Source organism: Leopardus geoffroyi, chromosome A2 (assembly GCF_018350155.1).
Source record: "Leopardus geoffroyi isolate Oge1 chromosome A2, O.geoffroyi_Oge1_pat1.0, whole genome shotgun sequence".
Lineage (NCBI taxonomy): Eukaryota > Metazoa > Chordata > Mammalia > Carnivora > Felidae > Leopardus > Leopardus geoffroyi.
In genome coordinates, this window is record NC_059331.1 from 114,861,231 (window position 1) to 114,878,857 (window position 17,627).

The 17,627-nt window shown below is 41.8% G+C and overlaps 1 protein-coding gene across 1 annotated transcript in view; it reads right to left on the reverse strand.

The window, feature by feature from the left end:
• The window catches only part of RAPGEF5 (Rap guanine nucleotide exchange factor 5), a 233,780-nt gene that overhangs the window by 109,060 nt on the left and 107,093 nt on the right, over nucleotides 1-17,627 (reverse strand). Inside the window, exon 8 of the mRNA XM_045495057.1 lies at nucleotides 6,696-6,769. Coding sequence (XP_045351013.1) covers nucleotides 6,696-6,769 — 74 coding nt within the window. The remainder of the gene's footprint in view (nucleotides 1-6,695; nucleotides 6,770-17,627) is intronic.

The window sequence follows — 17,627 nt, forward strand, 5'->3', positions numbered from 1 at the left end:
TTCTTTCAGTGGTAAAATGAAGCTTGGACAGGATTCTGTCAGGAAAGGTTACAAGGATGATACATGAATAACCCACATGACAAAAGGTGAAAGAGCACAGGTTACGTATGAAAACATCATCTGCATTATCTTGACTTTAAAAATTACTTACTCTAAAACACTGAGATCAAACATCATGCAAAAGAGAAGGAAAACCAGGATCAAAGAGTCCACTTTTCAAGTAAGCACTTTTGCAACGCCAGAATACTACTTAATATGAATTCAAGGTGTTTGGATAAATACTTATTCATTACTACATAATACGGTCATTTCTTTAACAATTAAATGTCACATAGAAATTCATAAAATAATTTTTTTTTGCTACTTTAAACAGAAAACTCAAATGATAAAACACTGATGGGTTGGGACAATATAGTACATGACTCAACTGTACGTATCTATTTCCTAAACAACAAATATTAAGAATCCTTCGGGTGCCTAGGTAGCTCAGTTGGTTGGGCGACTGACTTCGGCTCAGGTCATGATCTCACAGTTCGTGAGTTCAAGCCCCACATTAGGCTCTGTGCTGACAGCTCAGAGCTTCAGGTTCTGTGTCTTCCCTCTCTCTACCCCTCTCCTGCTCACGCTCTGTGTCTCTCTGTCTCTGAATAATAAATAAACGTTAAAAAAATAAAAAAATAAAAAAGAATCCTTTCCAGGAAAATTCAGAAGACAATTCACACTAAATAATAATAGTAATAATAATAATAATAATAAGATTAATAACAAATAAAATATAATAAATATATATCAATACTGTAACATAATATGCAATATATAATAGAATATATTATATAGTAATTAACTAATTATAGTATTTATTATATAAGGATATATTAAATATCCTAATAAATAACAAATTTACAAATTAATGATAATGGTATTTTATTTTGTAGGGCAGCAGGTATTCATTTCTTAAATTCAGAGAGAGAAAGAAAACTATGAAAATTTCTTCTTTGTTGGGATAGAAAAATCTATCTTTTTTAAAAAAGTGTATTTATTTATTTTGAAAGAGAGACAGAGCAAGCAAGCAGGGAGAGGCAGAGAGAGAGGGAGAGAATCCCAAGCAAGCCTCACACTGCCAACTCAGAGCCCGAGGCGGGGCTTGAATCCTCAAACCATGAGATCATGACCTGAGCTGAAACCAAGAGCCAGATGCTTAACTGACTAAGCCACCCAGGTGCCCCTATCTTTTTTTTTTTTTAATGTTTATTTATGAGAGAGAGAGAGAGAGAGAGAGAGAGATCGATCAAGTGGGGGAGGGGCAGAGAGAGAGGGAGACACAGAACCCGAAGCTGGCTCCAGGTTCTGAGCTGTCAGCATAGAGCCTGATGCGGGCTGGAACCCCTAAACTATGAGATCATGACCTGGGCTGAAGGCAAATGCTTAACTGACTGAGCCATCCAGGCACCCCCCAAAACTTGTCTTTTGATAATATAAAAACACACCCTTTCCTTTGGGAAAGGGCCAAGCTGCATCCACAGTGAGAAGTGCATGTGATAGAAACTGTGAGGCAGGTTTACAAATGCCCAGGGCATCACTAGCACAGGCCTGAGACCCCATGCTGGGGCATCACAGAGCCTCAGAAATGATTCAGTAACTCCTGGTTACTGTACAGGTGATACACCAAGTTCAGAGAGGTTCATTTCTCTGGTCCTCCTCTTTTCTGCAATTACATGTGTTAAAAAAACACTTTTTGATTGGACAGACCCATCCTATACAAACACTATATGAAACTACATCCTGCCAGAGCATAGTGCGAGTAGGGAAGGAGGCAGAAACCTTATTATATGGACTTAATAACTATTATTTCCCTCAAATATTTTCAGGGGCACCTGGGTGGCTCAGTCGGTTGGGTGCCCCACTTTGACTCAGGTCATGATCTCACGGCTTATGAGTTTGAGCCCTCTGTCGGGCTCTGTGCTGACAGCTCAGAGCCTGGAGCCTGCTTGAGATTCTGCGTCTCCCTCTTTCTCTGTCCCTCCCCCACTCACACTCGGGAGCATGCACACTCTCTCTCTCTCAAAAATAAACATTAAAATTTTTTTTTAAATTTTCTTAATCTGTTATACTGACATAATCTCTTCTGATAAAATTAAAAACTACATTGTCATACATTTACATAGCTGATGAAGTCAAAGATTCATTGATTTCATATACTTGATTCCTTGAACTTTCAGGCTAGAGTCGGGAGGACACCAATATTTTGTCTTGTTTTGACCTGAAATTAAAGCTCCAGTTTGTAAACATTACTGACCATACTGCTAAGCTGGGCAGCAAAGTAGACAAATAACAAAGAAGAAAAAAAGGCAAATTCTAATAAATTTCAACATAAAGGATTTTCAGTGGTCATCTGTTTTCTATAATAGCTATCCCAGCCTTAAATAACAGCTTTCTTCAGTATATTAAAAAGAAGTCACATTTTGGCTATTGGAAAATTAATCATCAAATATTTGGCAATTACTGTACATAATTAACAGTTACCATGACTTAATATTAAGATGATTGATACAAATGGGAGAGAGGAGACAACAAAAATAATTCCTGAATCCAGGGGTCAATGGCGACCTGAAGCAAAGCAAGAATTTCCAAAGTTCAATACATTATAAATTACTCATTGAAGATCTCATTAAGAGCCAGAAACTAGAACCTGGCAAAAATTCTATACATTTTGATAAAAATTCTTTAATCCTTTAGTCCTATATAAAGAGTGATAAAGAGGGGCGCCTGGGTGGCTCAGTCGGTTAAGCGTCCAACTTCGGCTCAGGTCACAATCTTGCGGTATGTGAGTTCGAGCCCCGCGTCGGGCTCTGTGCTGACTGCTCAGAGCCTGGAGCCTGTTTCAGATTCTGTGTCTCCCTCTCTCTCTGACCCTCCCCCGTTCATGCTCTGTCTCTCTCTGTCTCAAAAATAAATAAACGTTAAAAAAAAAATTACAAAAAAAAAAAAATAAAGAGTGATAAAGAGGGGCACCTGGGTGGCTCAGTCGGTTGAGTGCCCGACTGCAGCTCAGGTCAGGATCTCACGGTTCATGAATTCGGGCCCCGCATCGGGCTCTGTGCTGACAGCTCAGAGCCTGGAGACTGCTTCGGATTCTGCGTCTCCCTCTCTCTCTGCCCCTTCCCTGCTCATGCTCTATCTCTCAAAAGTGAATAAACATTAAAAAAAAATTGTATAAAAAAATAAAGAGTGATAAAGAATCAAGAGTTTAGATTGTTTCCCTATGTGTATGTATGTGTGTGAAGATAGCATATATAGAGAGAGACTAATACTGCAACCCAACCATGTCAGATGCCTTAAATATTCAAACCAGAGAGCAATGTGATAGACGATGATAATGGTAACAACTCATAGAGGCTCACTTGTTTGAGTACTTACTATGTGCCATGCACCACTCTGTCTCACATATATTCATCTAATCTTCAACTCAGCAATCATCCCCATTTTACAGATGTTAGAAAGGCGGTTTAGTATAGGCGTTGAAAGCCAGGATGTCAGAGCCAGACTGTCTTGGTCTGATTCCTGGCCCTGCCACTTACCAGCTCATCTGTGAAGTGGTGGTCAATACATTCCCTACTTCATAGGGTTCACTGTGGAGCGGAGAAAACAAAGAGCGTAGGAGAGTGTTTACGGCATCCGCATTGCTGCACGAGTGAACTCTCAATGCTATTTCAGTACAGGACTCTCTCGCCCAGGAGAGGAGAATAACCTGCCCAAGGTTACGGTGGCAGAGCCCAGAGGAGAACCCAGGGGTCTGGCCCCAGAGGCTGCACTCCACACCTCCCATGTGCTGCCCAACATAGAAACTCTGATGTGCCAGGATTCCAGGCATTTTCTGTGCGGTATCATTTCAACCTCAAGACAACTTTATAATATCTCTGCTTTACAGAGGCGAAAATCAAGCGTGCCGGTCACTTGCAGGGACTCTGCATGCAGGGACACTATGGTGACAACAATGCTGATGCTATACCCTGCAGCAGCCCACAGGTTTAGCCGCTAAAGAACTTGTGTAAAAGCACAGGCTAGGAAGAAGGGCTGGGAAGCAAACCGGAGTCTCCGTGCTCCCTTCACTCCACCCACACGTCACTGCATTAAAGTGGGAGTTTCTTAAGCAGGAAAGATATTTTTAGTGAGAAAAGGAGGAAAGGAGCTAACACATGAGGAGAGAACTAGAGTTTTATGGCAGGTGGGAAAGCTGTATACAAGACCCAGTCTTGCCATCTTAACCCTTTACATACCCAAAGTTTTCAACAGCGTGAGGGCATTTTTCCCATAGTGGCATATTTTGTCACAGATGGGGAGGGAGTCAGAAACCAATTTCTACTTAACTTGCTTAAAATATGCTCTGGAGGGAAGACTGCAATAAGGTGAAATGGCACATAGATGCTCAATCCATTATATGTACATACACTAAACACCAAATTAATAAATTTTGGTGTCAAGGGCACACATGTGCACACACATACATTTATTTCTAACTCTGCCTCGCTGTCTGATGGTAAAATTCTCAAAGTTTTCTTTGAGCTCACCCTACCTGACGTGAACTACTGAGGACGCTACTCAGAGCATTTGGAAAGACGGACCCGCAGATTCGAACTGAAAACTGGTGCTTGTACAGTGGTGGCAGGTCAGACTTTCTTAGACACATCAGATGAGGTGACAGCTGCCTTCCTTCCTCTGTGGCCCTGGCCTGTAACACCCACCATCCTGCTCCAGCCAACTTAACCTTTGCCTTTCAAACTAAACAGAATCTGTTCCTGATCTAATCATCAATTCACTGGTTTCTTTTGGTTTCATGATTTCATTCCTCTGAGTACCCTGCAGATGCGTAGTTACAACACTGTTAGAGAAGAAAATCACAAAATCCCAAAAAGCCAGCTCTGCGTATCCTCTTGAGACAAAGAAATAAGAAATAAGATTGCATTAAAACAGACCTTTGCCCACAGAGTGAGTTCAAAAACAAAAAAATGAACAACAGTTTATGTTTAGAAATATCTGTCCCACTAATAATTTAATGATTTAAGAAACCTTTGAGGAAGTGTAGGATACACTAAGTTGGGGAATCCCTGACCAGGTTTCTCGAAAGCCTGAAATGCAATTTCGGTATGAACTTGAGGACTACAGCATTTTCAGTATGACCACATCAAAACAATTCCAAACAATTCCCTATATAAACTTACTGACACAGTACAGCCTGTGCCATCTTGACTGAAAAGGCTAACGTAGTTATTTTTTTTTTCTGTGGGAATGCAAATTGGTGCGGCCACTCTGGAAAATAGTGTGGAGGTTCCTCAAAAAAATTAAAGATAGACCTACCCTATGACCCAGCAATAGCACTGCTAGGAATTTACCCGAGGGATACAGGAGTGCTGATGCATAGGGGCACTTGTACCCCAATGTTTATAGCAGCACTCTCAACAATAGCCAAATTATGGAAAGAGCCTAAAAGTCCATCAACTGATGAATGGATAAAGACAGTGTGGTTTATATACACAATGGAGTACTACGTGGCAATGAGAAAGAATGAAATATGGCCCTTTGTAGCAATGTGGATGGAACTGGAGAGTGTGATGCTAAGTGAAATAAGCCATACAGAGAAAGACAGATACCATATGGTTTCACTCTTATGTGGATCCTGAGAAACTTAACAGAAACCCATGGGGGAGGGGAAGGAAAAAAAAAAAAGGAGGTTAGAGTGGGAGAGAGCCAAAGCATAAGAGACTGTTAAAAACTGAGAACAAACTGAGGGTTGATGGGGGGGTGGGAGGGAGGGGAGGGTGGGTGATGGGTATTGAGGAGGGCACCTTTTGGGATGAGCACTGGGTGTTGTATGGAAACCAATTTGACAATAAATTTCATATATTGAAAAAAAAATTATTTAATGTTTTACTCATTTTTGAGAGAGAGAGAGCGAGCACGTGAGTGGGGGAGGGGCAGAGAGAGAGGGAGACACAGAATCAGAAGCAGGCTCCAGGCTCTGAGCGGTCAGCACCAAGCGTGATGTGGGGCTCGAACTCACGGACCCTGAGATCATGACATGAGCTGAAGTTGGACACTTAACCGACTGAGCCACCCAGGTGCCCCATTAATGTAATTATTCTGACTATAATCAACAGATACAGAACTTGGAAGGTGAAGTGCAATGGGTCAACCAAGCCAAGAATCTTCAATGTTCTGATTTACATCAAGTTAGCAGTGGAGAGCACTAGGGTGGCTCAGGTCTTTATTCCTTGCGTTAGATGCTGGGCGTTGGCACAGAAAATTTGGCAGGTGAGGCGTCACACTCCTCTGTCTGGCCAAGCCCTGGCGGTCGACGCTGCCAGCTCGCAGATTCTTCTCCACCATCTCCAGGGGGTGGTGTGCTCCAAGGTGATCTCTCCCGCTCCTTCACTTACTTTCCTTGCTTTCTATGGGAAGTGGAGTATGTCTGCCTGTCTTTCCCTCCCTCATGAGTCAAATTATAAGTATCATTAACAATTTAGGGCCCTTCTTGTGAAATGCCTCTTTATCAAAAGCAAGCACTTTGTTCTCAGTAGTATCACTATTTACAGAACACAGAAGGTCAAGCCTGTATCATTTGCAAACCCCTGCATTATCTCACAACTGTCAATGCAGACGACAAGGGTAACGAGGAACTGTCACAGAACTGATCATACCTGAGAATCTGGAACACCTTCAGCTTCTGCCACAATTACGTGTTTGTCACCATTGTCTTCATCTTGTTCAATTGCTTTAAGCAAAGAAAAAGAAAAGAAAAGAAAAGGAATGTTAAAGACAATGTAGCATCATAAGAAAGCAGTTTTAGATAATTTCCTTTCAGATGGCAATTTGGCAAGAAAAAACAATGTTAGGGAGATTCACAAAATGTAAATATCAGTGCTATTTTTAATTATTTGGATGGAACTTTAATTGCGTCGGGCACTTCTCATGTACATTTTCTTGTTTATTAAACCAATGGCAGTGGAACAGTTTGCTCTCGTAGGTTCTTAACCTAAACCTGACCAGCATGTCAGTACTGTGCTTCATTCTAACGGGATTTAGGGTGTAGTTGAAGGCTTCTACCAAGTTGATCTGAGAACAGTAATTTTTTTTAAACAATGTGGGTTTCTTGGCTGGTAGTTTACAGTCATATAATAAAGAAAACATAATTGTATATTTAGACTGCTCAGTGCATTGTTACCACAAAATTCCAAACTGGGGAGTCTTGAATCTACCTCTGCTCCTGTATCTTCCCAGCATCTCCCTATCCAAGTCCTTATCACCCCTTCTGCACTCAGGCAACAACCTCCTAACATAAAGCTCTTGATTCCACCCTCTCCTTCATACAATCCAGCTGGGGCACAATTGCTAAAATAATCAGTCTCAAAAAATATAACAAGTACCATGCTTTGGTCTATATTATTGCTTATCTTATCAAGTATAAATTCCCTGTTTGTCATTGAAGATCTTCCTTGAATTCTCTAGCTTCCTCCTAACCTGCAACTTCACACTGACATTCAATACAACCCTGATCCAGGCAGACCGACTTGATTATTTTGCTCTTTGTACAGTTGGCTCTTTCACCCTAAAAATATTTCCTGAGTGGTGACTGTGTGCCTGGTACTGAGGCTACTCCTGCGAGCAAGGCCAATAAACCCTGACTTCATGAAGTACACATCCTGGTTGGGAAGAGAGACAATGAACAACAACAACTACTACTACAACTAACAATAACAATAATGATAATGGTAACGATGATAACAGTAAAAATAGTAAGATGGCATTAGAGATCATGAGAAATGGGACAATGACAGAAAACCGACAGGGAGAGGTCACACTTGAGGGAGGGAGGCAGGGATGGCAGTTCCCTGAAGAAGTGACACTTGGGGGGAGACCTCAAGGTTGAGATGGAGCCACCCATGGCAGGTGAGAGTGACAGGAGACAAACCCAGAGAAAGCACAGCCCAGCGTGAATCCAGATTTTAGCCTAAGCACATGGGAAAGCACAGTGGAATTTTAAATTAGAATTGCATGATTTGATGTGTATTTTCCAAAGTTCTTTTTGACTTCTTTGTGGAGAACAGACTTAAGAGAAGCGAGAGAGGAAATAGGGAGCCACTTAGGTGACTCTTGTCAACATCTTTTTTTTTTTAAGTTTATGTATTTATTTGATAGCTAGAGCACGAGCAGGGTAGGGGCAGAGAGAGAGGGAGAGAGGATTCCAAGCTCTGTCAGTGTAGAGCCAGATGCAAGGCTCAAACCCACAAACAGTAAAATTATGATCTGAGCCAACGTTGGACACTTAACCAACTGAGCCACCCAGGTGCTCCCAACTGCCGACATCGTGACTAGAAATGACAATGGCTCAGACCGGGGAGGTGGCAATGAGCTGCAGAAACATGGAGGATTTGAGCTGACTTTTTAGACCAAATGGACACCACTTGCCAATGAACTGAATATGGTTGATGGCGGAGAGAGATGAGGAGAAGCAGCAATCAAGGATGACTCCTAAGTAGAATAAGTTATTCCTATCTTCTGTGCCATTTATTCTTTTGCACTCTCCATCAAAAGCAGGGCAAAAATATTACCAACCTTACTGACAGTGAGGTCATGCACTGTACTTATGGGTTCACTTTGCATGGTTTTGTGTACCAAATACTGTGCTTTCCGCTCTACAGTTTTTAAAGTACCGTTTCATATTCCCTTTGCTTTTGTATGCCTTTTCTGCCTGCTGTGAGGCGCTTACCACAGAGAGCACCTAAAGTGCTGTGCACACCGTATGAGCTCTGTAAAAACTAACTGGATCAACAGTTCCCTCCCCAAGTGCCCCCAACGGCATGGCTTGACTATGCCTACTTACATGAACTACTTCTTTCATAACTATTTACGAAAAAAGAGGGGAGGGAAATTCTTGTATTAAACTCCATGAATAACTAGCCTAACGCCTATCACTGAGCATCTAGGGGCAAAGCAGCAACAGCGGAAGTGGACAGAAGCTTTTCTTCTCTTTCCAGCAAAAAGTTCCATTTGTGCTTGTTCCAAGGGGCTCCCCTATTGCTACTGCTGCCCAATTATGAAGAAAGTGAAGACAAAAGAAAAACTCTTATGTTTTCTCTGAAAAACTAGAGGTGAGAATGCCAAGGGAAAAATACAGAGTAACATTATAAATTCCGCTTAAAAATGCAATGGCTATGGAAGTTTTTACTTCTATTTGCCTTGTACTCAACTAATTGAAACAAGGGAAGTCTTTACCTGTAATGGGGAATAATTCTTCTTGAGGGCAACTAACATGGGACAAGTGCATCTACATGAAGTGTGAACCATACCTTGGCACTTGATTTACACTTTAATTTCAACATTTGCTCTTTGAAGTTTTAGTTCTTAATTTTTAAAAGTTTATTTATTTTTGAGAGAGAGGGAAAGAGAGAGAGATCACGAGCAGGGCAGGGACAGAGACAGAGGGAGATATAGAATCTGAAGCAGGTGCCAGACTTCGAGCTGTCAGCACAGAGCTGGATGCAGAGCTCGAACCCATGACCTGAACTGAAGTCAGACACACAACCGACTGAGCCACCCAGGTGCCCCGTGAAGTTTGTTTTGATACAAATGAAGAAAATTAAATTTTTGAATATTTTGCCTTCTAAATTCATGTTTTTGTTTTTAAAACAATATTCTGGTGTCTAGGCATTTATTATTGCACACTGACACGCAGGACAATGAAAAACAATTTCAGAATTGAGGGCTAACACTATTTTTTAAGATTTAGGCATGATTCTTAGTACATATACATAGAAACAAAGGAGAGGGGATTAGCATCAAAGCATAATTGGGATAAAGATTCAGTCCTGTATTTCTAGCTTATTCCCACGCAACAATACTCCATTTCTCATCACATCTTTGAAAACCTCAAAATTAGTTGCACAGCAATACAGTTCGATTCACAGAGCAAGAATCACAAATACAAGGAAATTCAGGGACTTGGCAAGGTAATTCAGCAATCCATCTCAGTGCGCACCATGGAGACTCTCAAAGTTCTGGTAGACTCTTATCTTCAGTATCTTGATGACAAGGAAGAGTGTGGTCTTTTCCAACACATAGATAACATTATTTTCTTGGAAGCACTGAAAAAGTATGATTCCAAGAATATATTTCAGCCAGTAGTTCATATACGCCATTTGGGAAGAAAAGTGTATTTATTCTGGACTTCGGAGGATTTATCATCACCCTGGGAAGCGTCCCATATGAAATACAGTTAGTCACCTAAAAAGGAGTCTTCTAGGCATCCTTGAACATGAAGATTGAACATGTCAGGGAATACATACAAAGACAACTTTTCTCTTCACGCCTCCTAGTGGTGTGGCTCATGTGATAGAAAGAGGAGGAAGCAGTTATTTAGATTTTTTCAGCTGTATTTTTCTTTTATCTGGTCGGAGTAAGAGTAGGTTGGGGAAAATTTTCCTACACAAATATTGATTCTGGGACATTTCCCTCCAGTGGAACACGTACACAGGAATGACAGCTTCTGGGACCGAGGGAGGCTGGGAGCCTCACTCTCTGCCAACACAAACCATCTCCTTATCTCTCAACCCAGAGTCTGAAAGCAAGAAAAGGCCTTTGAAATAACTTACACAACAAAAGTCACAAGCACAAGATCTAAAGCATATATTTTCAGTAGTAAACATGAAAATCCACATGTTTTATGTGCTAAGTATATATGTGGATTACTTAGCACCAATTCACATAAGAGTACTTAGTTTAAATGCACCTATTTGTAAGTTAGCCAAGAGTCATTCCAGATGGACTACTGCAGACAGCCTTCAAGATTTCAGGGCTTGCCTTAATATCACTTCCTTGTTACCTTCAGGAGAACAGGTTTTCTCTCACGACTTACTAGGATGGTTGCTAAGACAACTTTCTTAATAACTCTACTAATATTATTATTTAAACACAAAGAAGACGGACGTCCTTTCACAACAATGCTTATTTAATTTCTAATCAATTTTGCAAAGGTAAGAAAGAGCCGCACTAGCACAAATTAAACGCAAGGATTGCGATGTGCTAGGTGACTATACTTGAGAGTGTTCTTTACAAACCATTTCCAAAAATGTCACCACACAGAGAAATTTAACATTTCATGTCCCAATGTGAGAAATCACCAAACACAGTCAAGAGAAGTAATTCGCTGAGTATTTTGCCAACAACTAAAGTTGGGGCAATAATACCATCTTTCACCTTTGGAGCATTTTTTTTATGAAGGAAGGTTTCCTAACGGGTCTCTCATTTGAGGTTCATACATCCTGAAGACATGGACGGGGAAAGTCATCGCCATCTTATACATGAGGTGAAGTAACCTGTGCCAGCCCTCCCGGGATAAGGGATGTTTCTACAGTGGTGCCAGCCTGTGTCTGTCAAGGATGCAATGGTACCGTGCTGGTCAAACTGCACATCAACAAGTCCATTCATGGGGGTCCTCGCCAGTATTTCTTTTTTCTCTTTTTTCTTTTCTAACGAAACAGAACAGAATAAACTAGAACAGGAAAAAAAATGTAAACGTCAAAACGCATCGCAACCAGTAACGTCAGGTACTGTTCACAAATGCCATCAGATGTGTACCAGGTGGGGCTGTTTTGTGTGTTCAATGGGTTGTGGACTTTAAAATGTTAGGAAAACACTGAGGTGCTTCCAGGCCATGGGAGGCAGAACCCAGTTCCTCATTATCTAAATAACCGGCTATTTTTTGTACCATTCCTGGAGAGGGGCCATAATATTTATTTTAGGAGGCCCCTCAACAACACTCCATCCACATTCAGCAAGTACTGCATTCCCTCGGAGCCGGCATGGAAACGAGCTGGCGGTGAGAAGTGCTGATAGAGTCTATTTATTTTTGGTTACCAATATATAATCACAAATGCTTCAAAATGCTCAAATCTTTTCTATTTTTTAAAAAGTAAGGGGAAAAAGCTGTTGCAGCCTTCACTTCATCACTTTTTTTTTTTCGCGTTAAAATTTGAAAACTACTGCTCCGTATTCACCATCAAGATTTGTTGTAGAGTATTATCATCTGGCCCATCCAGAGTGCCCTTTCAACTTCTCTTTGAAAGCTGACCAATGCCTACAACATCTCTGTCCCAACTGCTTTTTCTCAGCCCCCACTGGTTTAGCCTGTGAACTGAACTTGAGACTGCTGTTTGAAAACTCTCTTTGCTGGTCATTATCATCCTTGAATCCTCTAAAAATGCAAGTTTCCCGCAGGCTCTCTTTTCTCTCTCTGCCTCTTTCCTCGGTGATCTTATCTGTTCCTCTGGTTTCAGTTTTCATGGTTATACAGGTTATTTCCAAATCTGTGTCTCCATCTCTGCCCTCTCCTCAGAGTCCCAGCCCACATCTCCAGTTACACTCTGAACGTTTTCATTTTGCAGACCATTGTGCACCTGCTATGTACAAGCAGCTATGATAGCGTGGTGGTACCGCTTCTGTCCCCAAGGTGTGAGGACATGAAGGTCTGAAATCACCAGCATCGTGTCCACTAGGTTTCACAAGCCTCCTCTTGTAGTATTTTAGTTTATGTCACCACCGGGTGTCTTCCTGTTCTTCCCTCCCCTTTGCCCTCACATCAGTCTCTCACTAAACCTTGTCACTTCCACCTCCGAAATGTCTCCACCTTCCTTCCTCTCTGTCAGGATCAGAGCTCAGGACTGCACCACCTCTCTCCCGGGTCACTGCCACAGCCTCCCAGCAGCCTCTTTTACAGTTCGTTCTCTCCTCCACAGACTTGGTAAGTCCGATCACAACAGCCCCCGATCCCTTCAGACTCCTGCCTCTCCCCACTCAGAGAACAGGAGAGTCACACAGGGGCCTGAGTACCAAGTCAGACTCCAGGGCCCCATCCCTGGCATTCCTGGTGCAGTGGGGCTCAGCATGGGGCTGCGCCGTTTGGACAGCTTTGACACATGTGATCCTCGCTCCGTGAACCATTCACGCTGAAGCCTCTGATGCTCAACAGCTGGCCCAGAATCACACAGGAAGTCGGTGGAGGAGATCAAGTACCCAGGTCTGACTCTCTACCTGCTCCAATCCACCATGAAGACTTAAACTGTCCAAAATGAAACTGAAAAGGAGTGAGACTGAAAACAAAGAACACAGGAAGCTTACAGTAAACAGTCTAATGAAAATTGACTTGAATTTCCTACCAGGAGTTAGTTCAGTCTGTAAAAGTTAGGGCCATAATAACTTACTCATTGCTAAGTGCTCCTACATACATACCCCTTTCCTTCAACTCTCACCATGCTTCCTAAACCCTGCTTTTATAGAAGAGAAGATAATAAATTGTTTGCTGCACAAAAGAAAGGTATTGCTTTTACTAACATGTGAATATAGGTGTGTTGATATTCTGGAAATGCACAGCAGTCAGGCAACATAATAAATCCACAGTGAGGAGGCTAAAATGAGAGGTAGCTGAAAAACTGCCATTTTCCCCATCTGATGCTCCAAGCTCTGCATACTTTGCTAGAAGCAGCTCATGCCACACAGCGACCAGGTCTGGACTGCTTCCCTGCTGCCCAGCTGCCTGCATGATTTATCCTCCCCTCAGGCAGAGAGGATCCCCCTTCAATTCTTATGCCTTTGTCATGTAGCCTAGACTCTTCAAATTTCTTCTCCCCCACTTTGTAATAGGTTTTTATAGTGTTTTCTTTTGAATACCATTTAATACATGTCCAGTCAATGGAAAAGTTATTCAACAGAGAAAAATGATAATGTCAAAAGAGCAAAGTGCATCCTGTATCAAATCTTAATTAGATCATAAATACTTGCTCCGTTGGCCAGAGTAATAAAGAACTAATCAGTACTTGAGCCCAGTAAGCTCTATGGTTGCCCTTCTTTTGAGGAAACATACCAGAAAAAAACAAGTTTCCTTTCAATGCAAAGATGCCTTATACATGATCCAATTAAAATAAAACCTCAATTTAAAAAAATCGAGTTAACCTTAGCTACCATTTTTCTTCAGTGTTTATCTCCAGAGACAGAAGAGCTTTCATTTTTTAAGTGCCTTACAAGGATATGATCTGGTGACAGGACAGGTTCAGGCTAATCTGCTATAATCATACGGTAAAGGTATGAGCAGAGGTGGTACTGAGCTGATACAAGATGATTATTCATTTAAAAAGACCCTAGTGCACTTTTTTACTCTGTATCTCTCTCAGGAATTAAAATTCTAAAAGATTGATCTCAGGGAATAAAAGAAAAGTAATTTCTGAGTCTAGCTATTTGCCGATGTGAAGCTACATGCTTTATGGCATCTCCTTTAACTGCCCCGCCCCTCCAATCCCTAACAAGCCCCAGAGGCATGTGCTCCATTTCGTAGAGTAAGAAAATGAGCCTCTGGAAGCCACTAAGCCAAGTGGCTAATCTAGAACTGAAACTGAGTCTCTGGATTTGGCTTTTCCTGGCTATACAAATCTGCCTCTAGGATTGTAAAAAAAGAAAACACAACAGGTTGTATCTACAAGGACACTTAACTAAGGTTTTATGGTAGACCAGCAATCTACTTTTTAAAAATAACGTAAAAGTTTTCTGCCACTCATATGATGCTCATAAGCTTTTTTTTTAACTCCTGAATTGTCAGTAATGCTACTGCTAAATCTTCTCATTGACATTACAGGGAAATTGTAAAACATACAGAGGAACCACCAAGAATTCCCTAAGAGTCCTTGTGTTTGCAAATACAAGCGAAGACACCAAATAGTTCAATCAATATAGCAATCGATGGAAGGCGGGCAGCTCAAGAGGAGGCCAAGGAAAGATGTGAAATTTTCCATAACTCTCATCTAATCCATCCAGCTAGAATTTAAAGAAACTTCCTTTTATTACACATTTGGGGAAAAATACGGCACCATTCCTACAGTCCTTCTAGCACATGACCTTTGTCAAGTTATATCAATTCACCAAACTTCAAGTTCATTACTTGAAGAAGAGAGATGTTAACAATCACCACCCTATAGGCTGGGTATGTGGAAGAAAGGATGGACGTAAAGTGCTTGATCAAGGGTAGCTACCTTACACTCCAACATGGTAATGTGTTTTCCTTTTGCATTTTCATCCAAGGATGGGGCCTTTCTTCTCATCAGACCCACCCACTATTGGGGTAGAGTGCAGGATGAGGAACATAGAAACAAAGTCATTAGTATTTGTATTCTGACATCCAAGTTAGGATTTTGCCTTGAAAGGGCAAAATTTACAAAGAAATGTTACCTTCCTTTGCACATCAAAAACCAACTCTGGAAGTTCAAATCTCAAATTCCTCTCTCCTGAGCCAGATAAGCCACAGGCTTGTCCCCCTCAAGGAGCTGTCAGGAAGTAATGGGCTAGGAAAGCTCAAGGCTATTCCCAGGATACTGCAAGTGGACTGTTGGGTTTGGGGGACAGGGCACTAAAGATGGTAGACCAGATGTCTACAGATGGCAGCAGAGATGAAAGGTAAGAGCTATGAGCCTCATCTTCCCTGGCTGGGCTTGGACTCTCAGAAGGTGAGGCCAGGTAGATGGTTGAGGGGACACCGAAAACAGGAGTGCAGGTTTACACAAAGATGGAGACTTAGCACACAGGGGAGGGAGACTGTATCACAGTCCGCCGCCAGCCCCATGTGGGGGTCAGCATGCTCACAGTGGATTCAGCAGTGAGCACAGTAAAGCTGAGGGCAGACAAGGGGTAGATGAGGTATGGAGCTTATCACTCCTGAGTTGTTCCTCTTCCCCAGGATAGGAAATCTGCAAGGTCTCACAAGTTTTATATGCCCTGGGGACAGAGGCCTGCAATGGAGCCTATTTTATAAAGGGCCGTAGGCTAGATGGAGTTTGCAGCAGTCAACAGTGGAGTTTACAGCCACTGCAAGAGGTAATATAGGGCAAGACAAGCAGAAAGGCCCAGAGACCATAACCTCGCTGAGATGGGCCCCTGACGGTCATGGGCACCTCTGCAGAGACCAGAGAAGCCTAGGAGTACCGTGGGGATCCAAAGACCCTCCCATGCCAGGGACTAAGTGATCCAAAAGGGGGTATTTTAAACTCAGCCCAGGCAGGAGCAATATCCTGAACAGACCATTTATCACAGAAAGAGTTCAAATCAAAAATAGCTAAGATATTACTTTCTGGCAGTAGGTAGCAGCTTGTTGAGGACCAAAGAGCTGTTGTCAAGAATAAAGAACACAGCATTCCCCACCTACATTTCAGTATAAAGAATAATTCTAAGAATCTGTTAATGAGCACTTTTGAGTATCAATATAAGGACTTTAATGGCTCACAAAATAATCTCCTAAGATTATCAGCTAACAAAACCAAGACAAAATACATGTGGGAAAAAAACGTCTTGATACAGCACCCAAACTATCTTTCGCATTCATGCCAAAGGCACTGAACTACATTTCTTCTCAAATAGAAGTATATGGGGGCGCCTGGGTGGCTCAGTCAGTTGAGCGTCCAACTTCGGCCCAGGTCATGATCTCACAGTCTGTGGGTTTGAGGCCCACATCAGGCTCTGTGCTGACAGCTCAGAGCCTGGAGCCTGTTTCAGATTCTGTGTCTCCCTCTTTCTCTGACCCTCCCCTGTTCATGCTCTCTCTCTGTCTCAAAAATAAATAAATGTTAAAAAAAAAAATTAAAAAAAAATAGAAGCATATATATCTTGAGTTTTCAGATAAAACTGATAAAACTATTGGTTGTTTTATTTGTCTTTCTTCTTGAAATACCAAGGTAACAAAAAACTGTACTTGAGCAGGTCCCATGAAAATGTCCTTGAAGGGACCTGAACCACCTAAATAGATGTGATCTTTAGACGAAACTGTCCATCTGGTTTTATGACTAACCCTGAAATTAGTGAATTCATGTAGGCTTAATGTTACCCACAAAAGGAAGTAAATTCAGTCACTTGGACTTAGGTACAAATGCTAAATGTGCATTCCATGTCCATAGTTAGTTTCAGGGATGGGTCTAAGAGAACCAGAGGGTCCGAGGGGTCCACTGTCCAAGCCTACAGCCCAGATGTGTTGCTTGAGCACCATGAAGCCTAGTAATGGAATCTGCCCCTTCCCTGACTAGATAACGTACACACAGCACCCCCTGGGGAACCCAGGCTGTTGAGATAATGCTCCCCTACCCCTACACTGTCAGCAAGAGAGGCTCTCAGCCAGGGCTTATTGATAATCTCCAAACTCCCCTTAAGAACCCTATCTGAAGGGCGGGGAAGTTGGTTTTATTGCTAATGTGTGACAAATCTGTATTTACTGTATAAGGCCCCTTTGGAGAGGAAAATCACCTGCACCTAGCTTCACCTTTGGAACTATAATATTCAAATAGGCCTTTTAAACATACAAAAACAAGGCTAAAAATAAATATGAAGAAAATAAGAATACATAAAACTGAGAAGATGATGGCATCTGTCATGCTTTGCTCTCTCTCAAAAGTAGAGCAAAGTTTAAAGGCAACACTCCTAAAAACTACCATCTGTTCCCAAGGATAGATACCAAGTGACCTCAACCTCACATTTCCCACAATCATTTTTCTACCAGAAAGCAATTGGATGATAAGGTGCAAACTTCCCCCATTGATTTTAGTAAG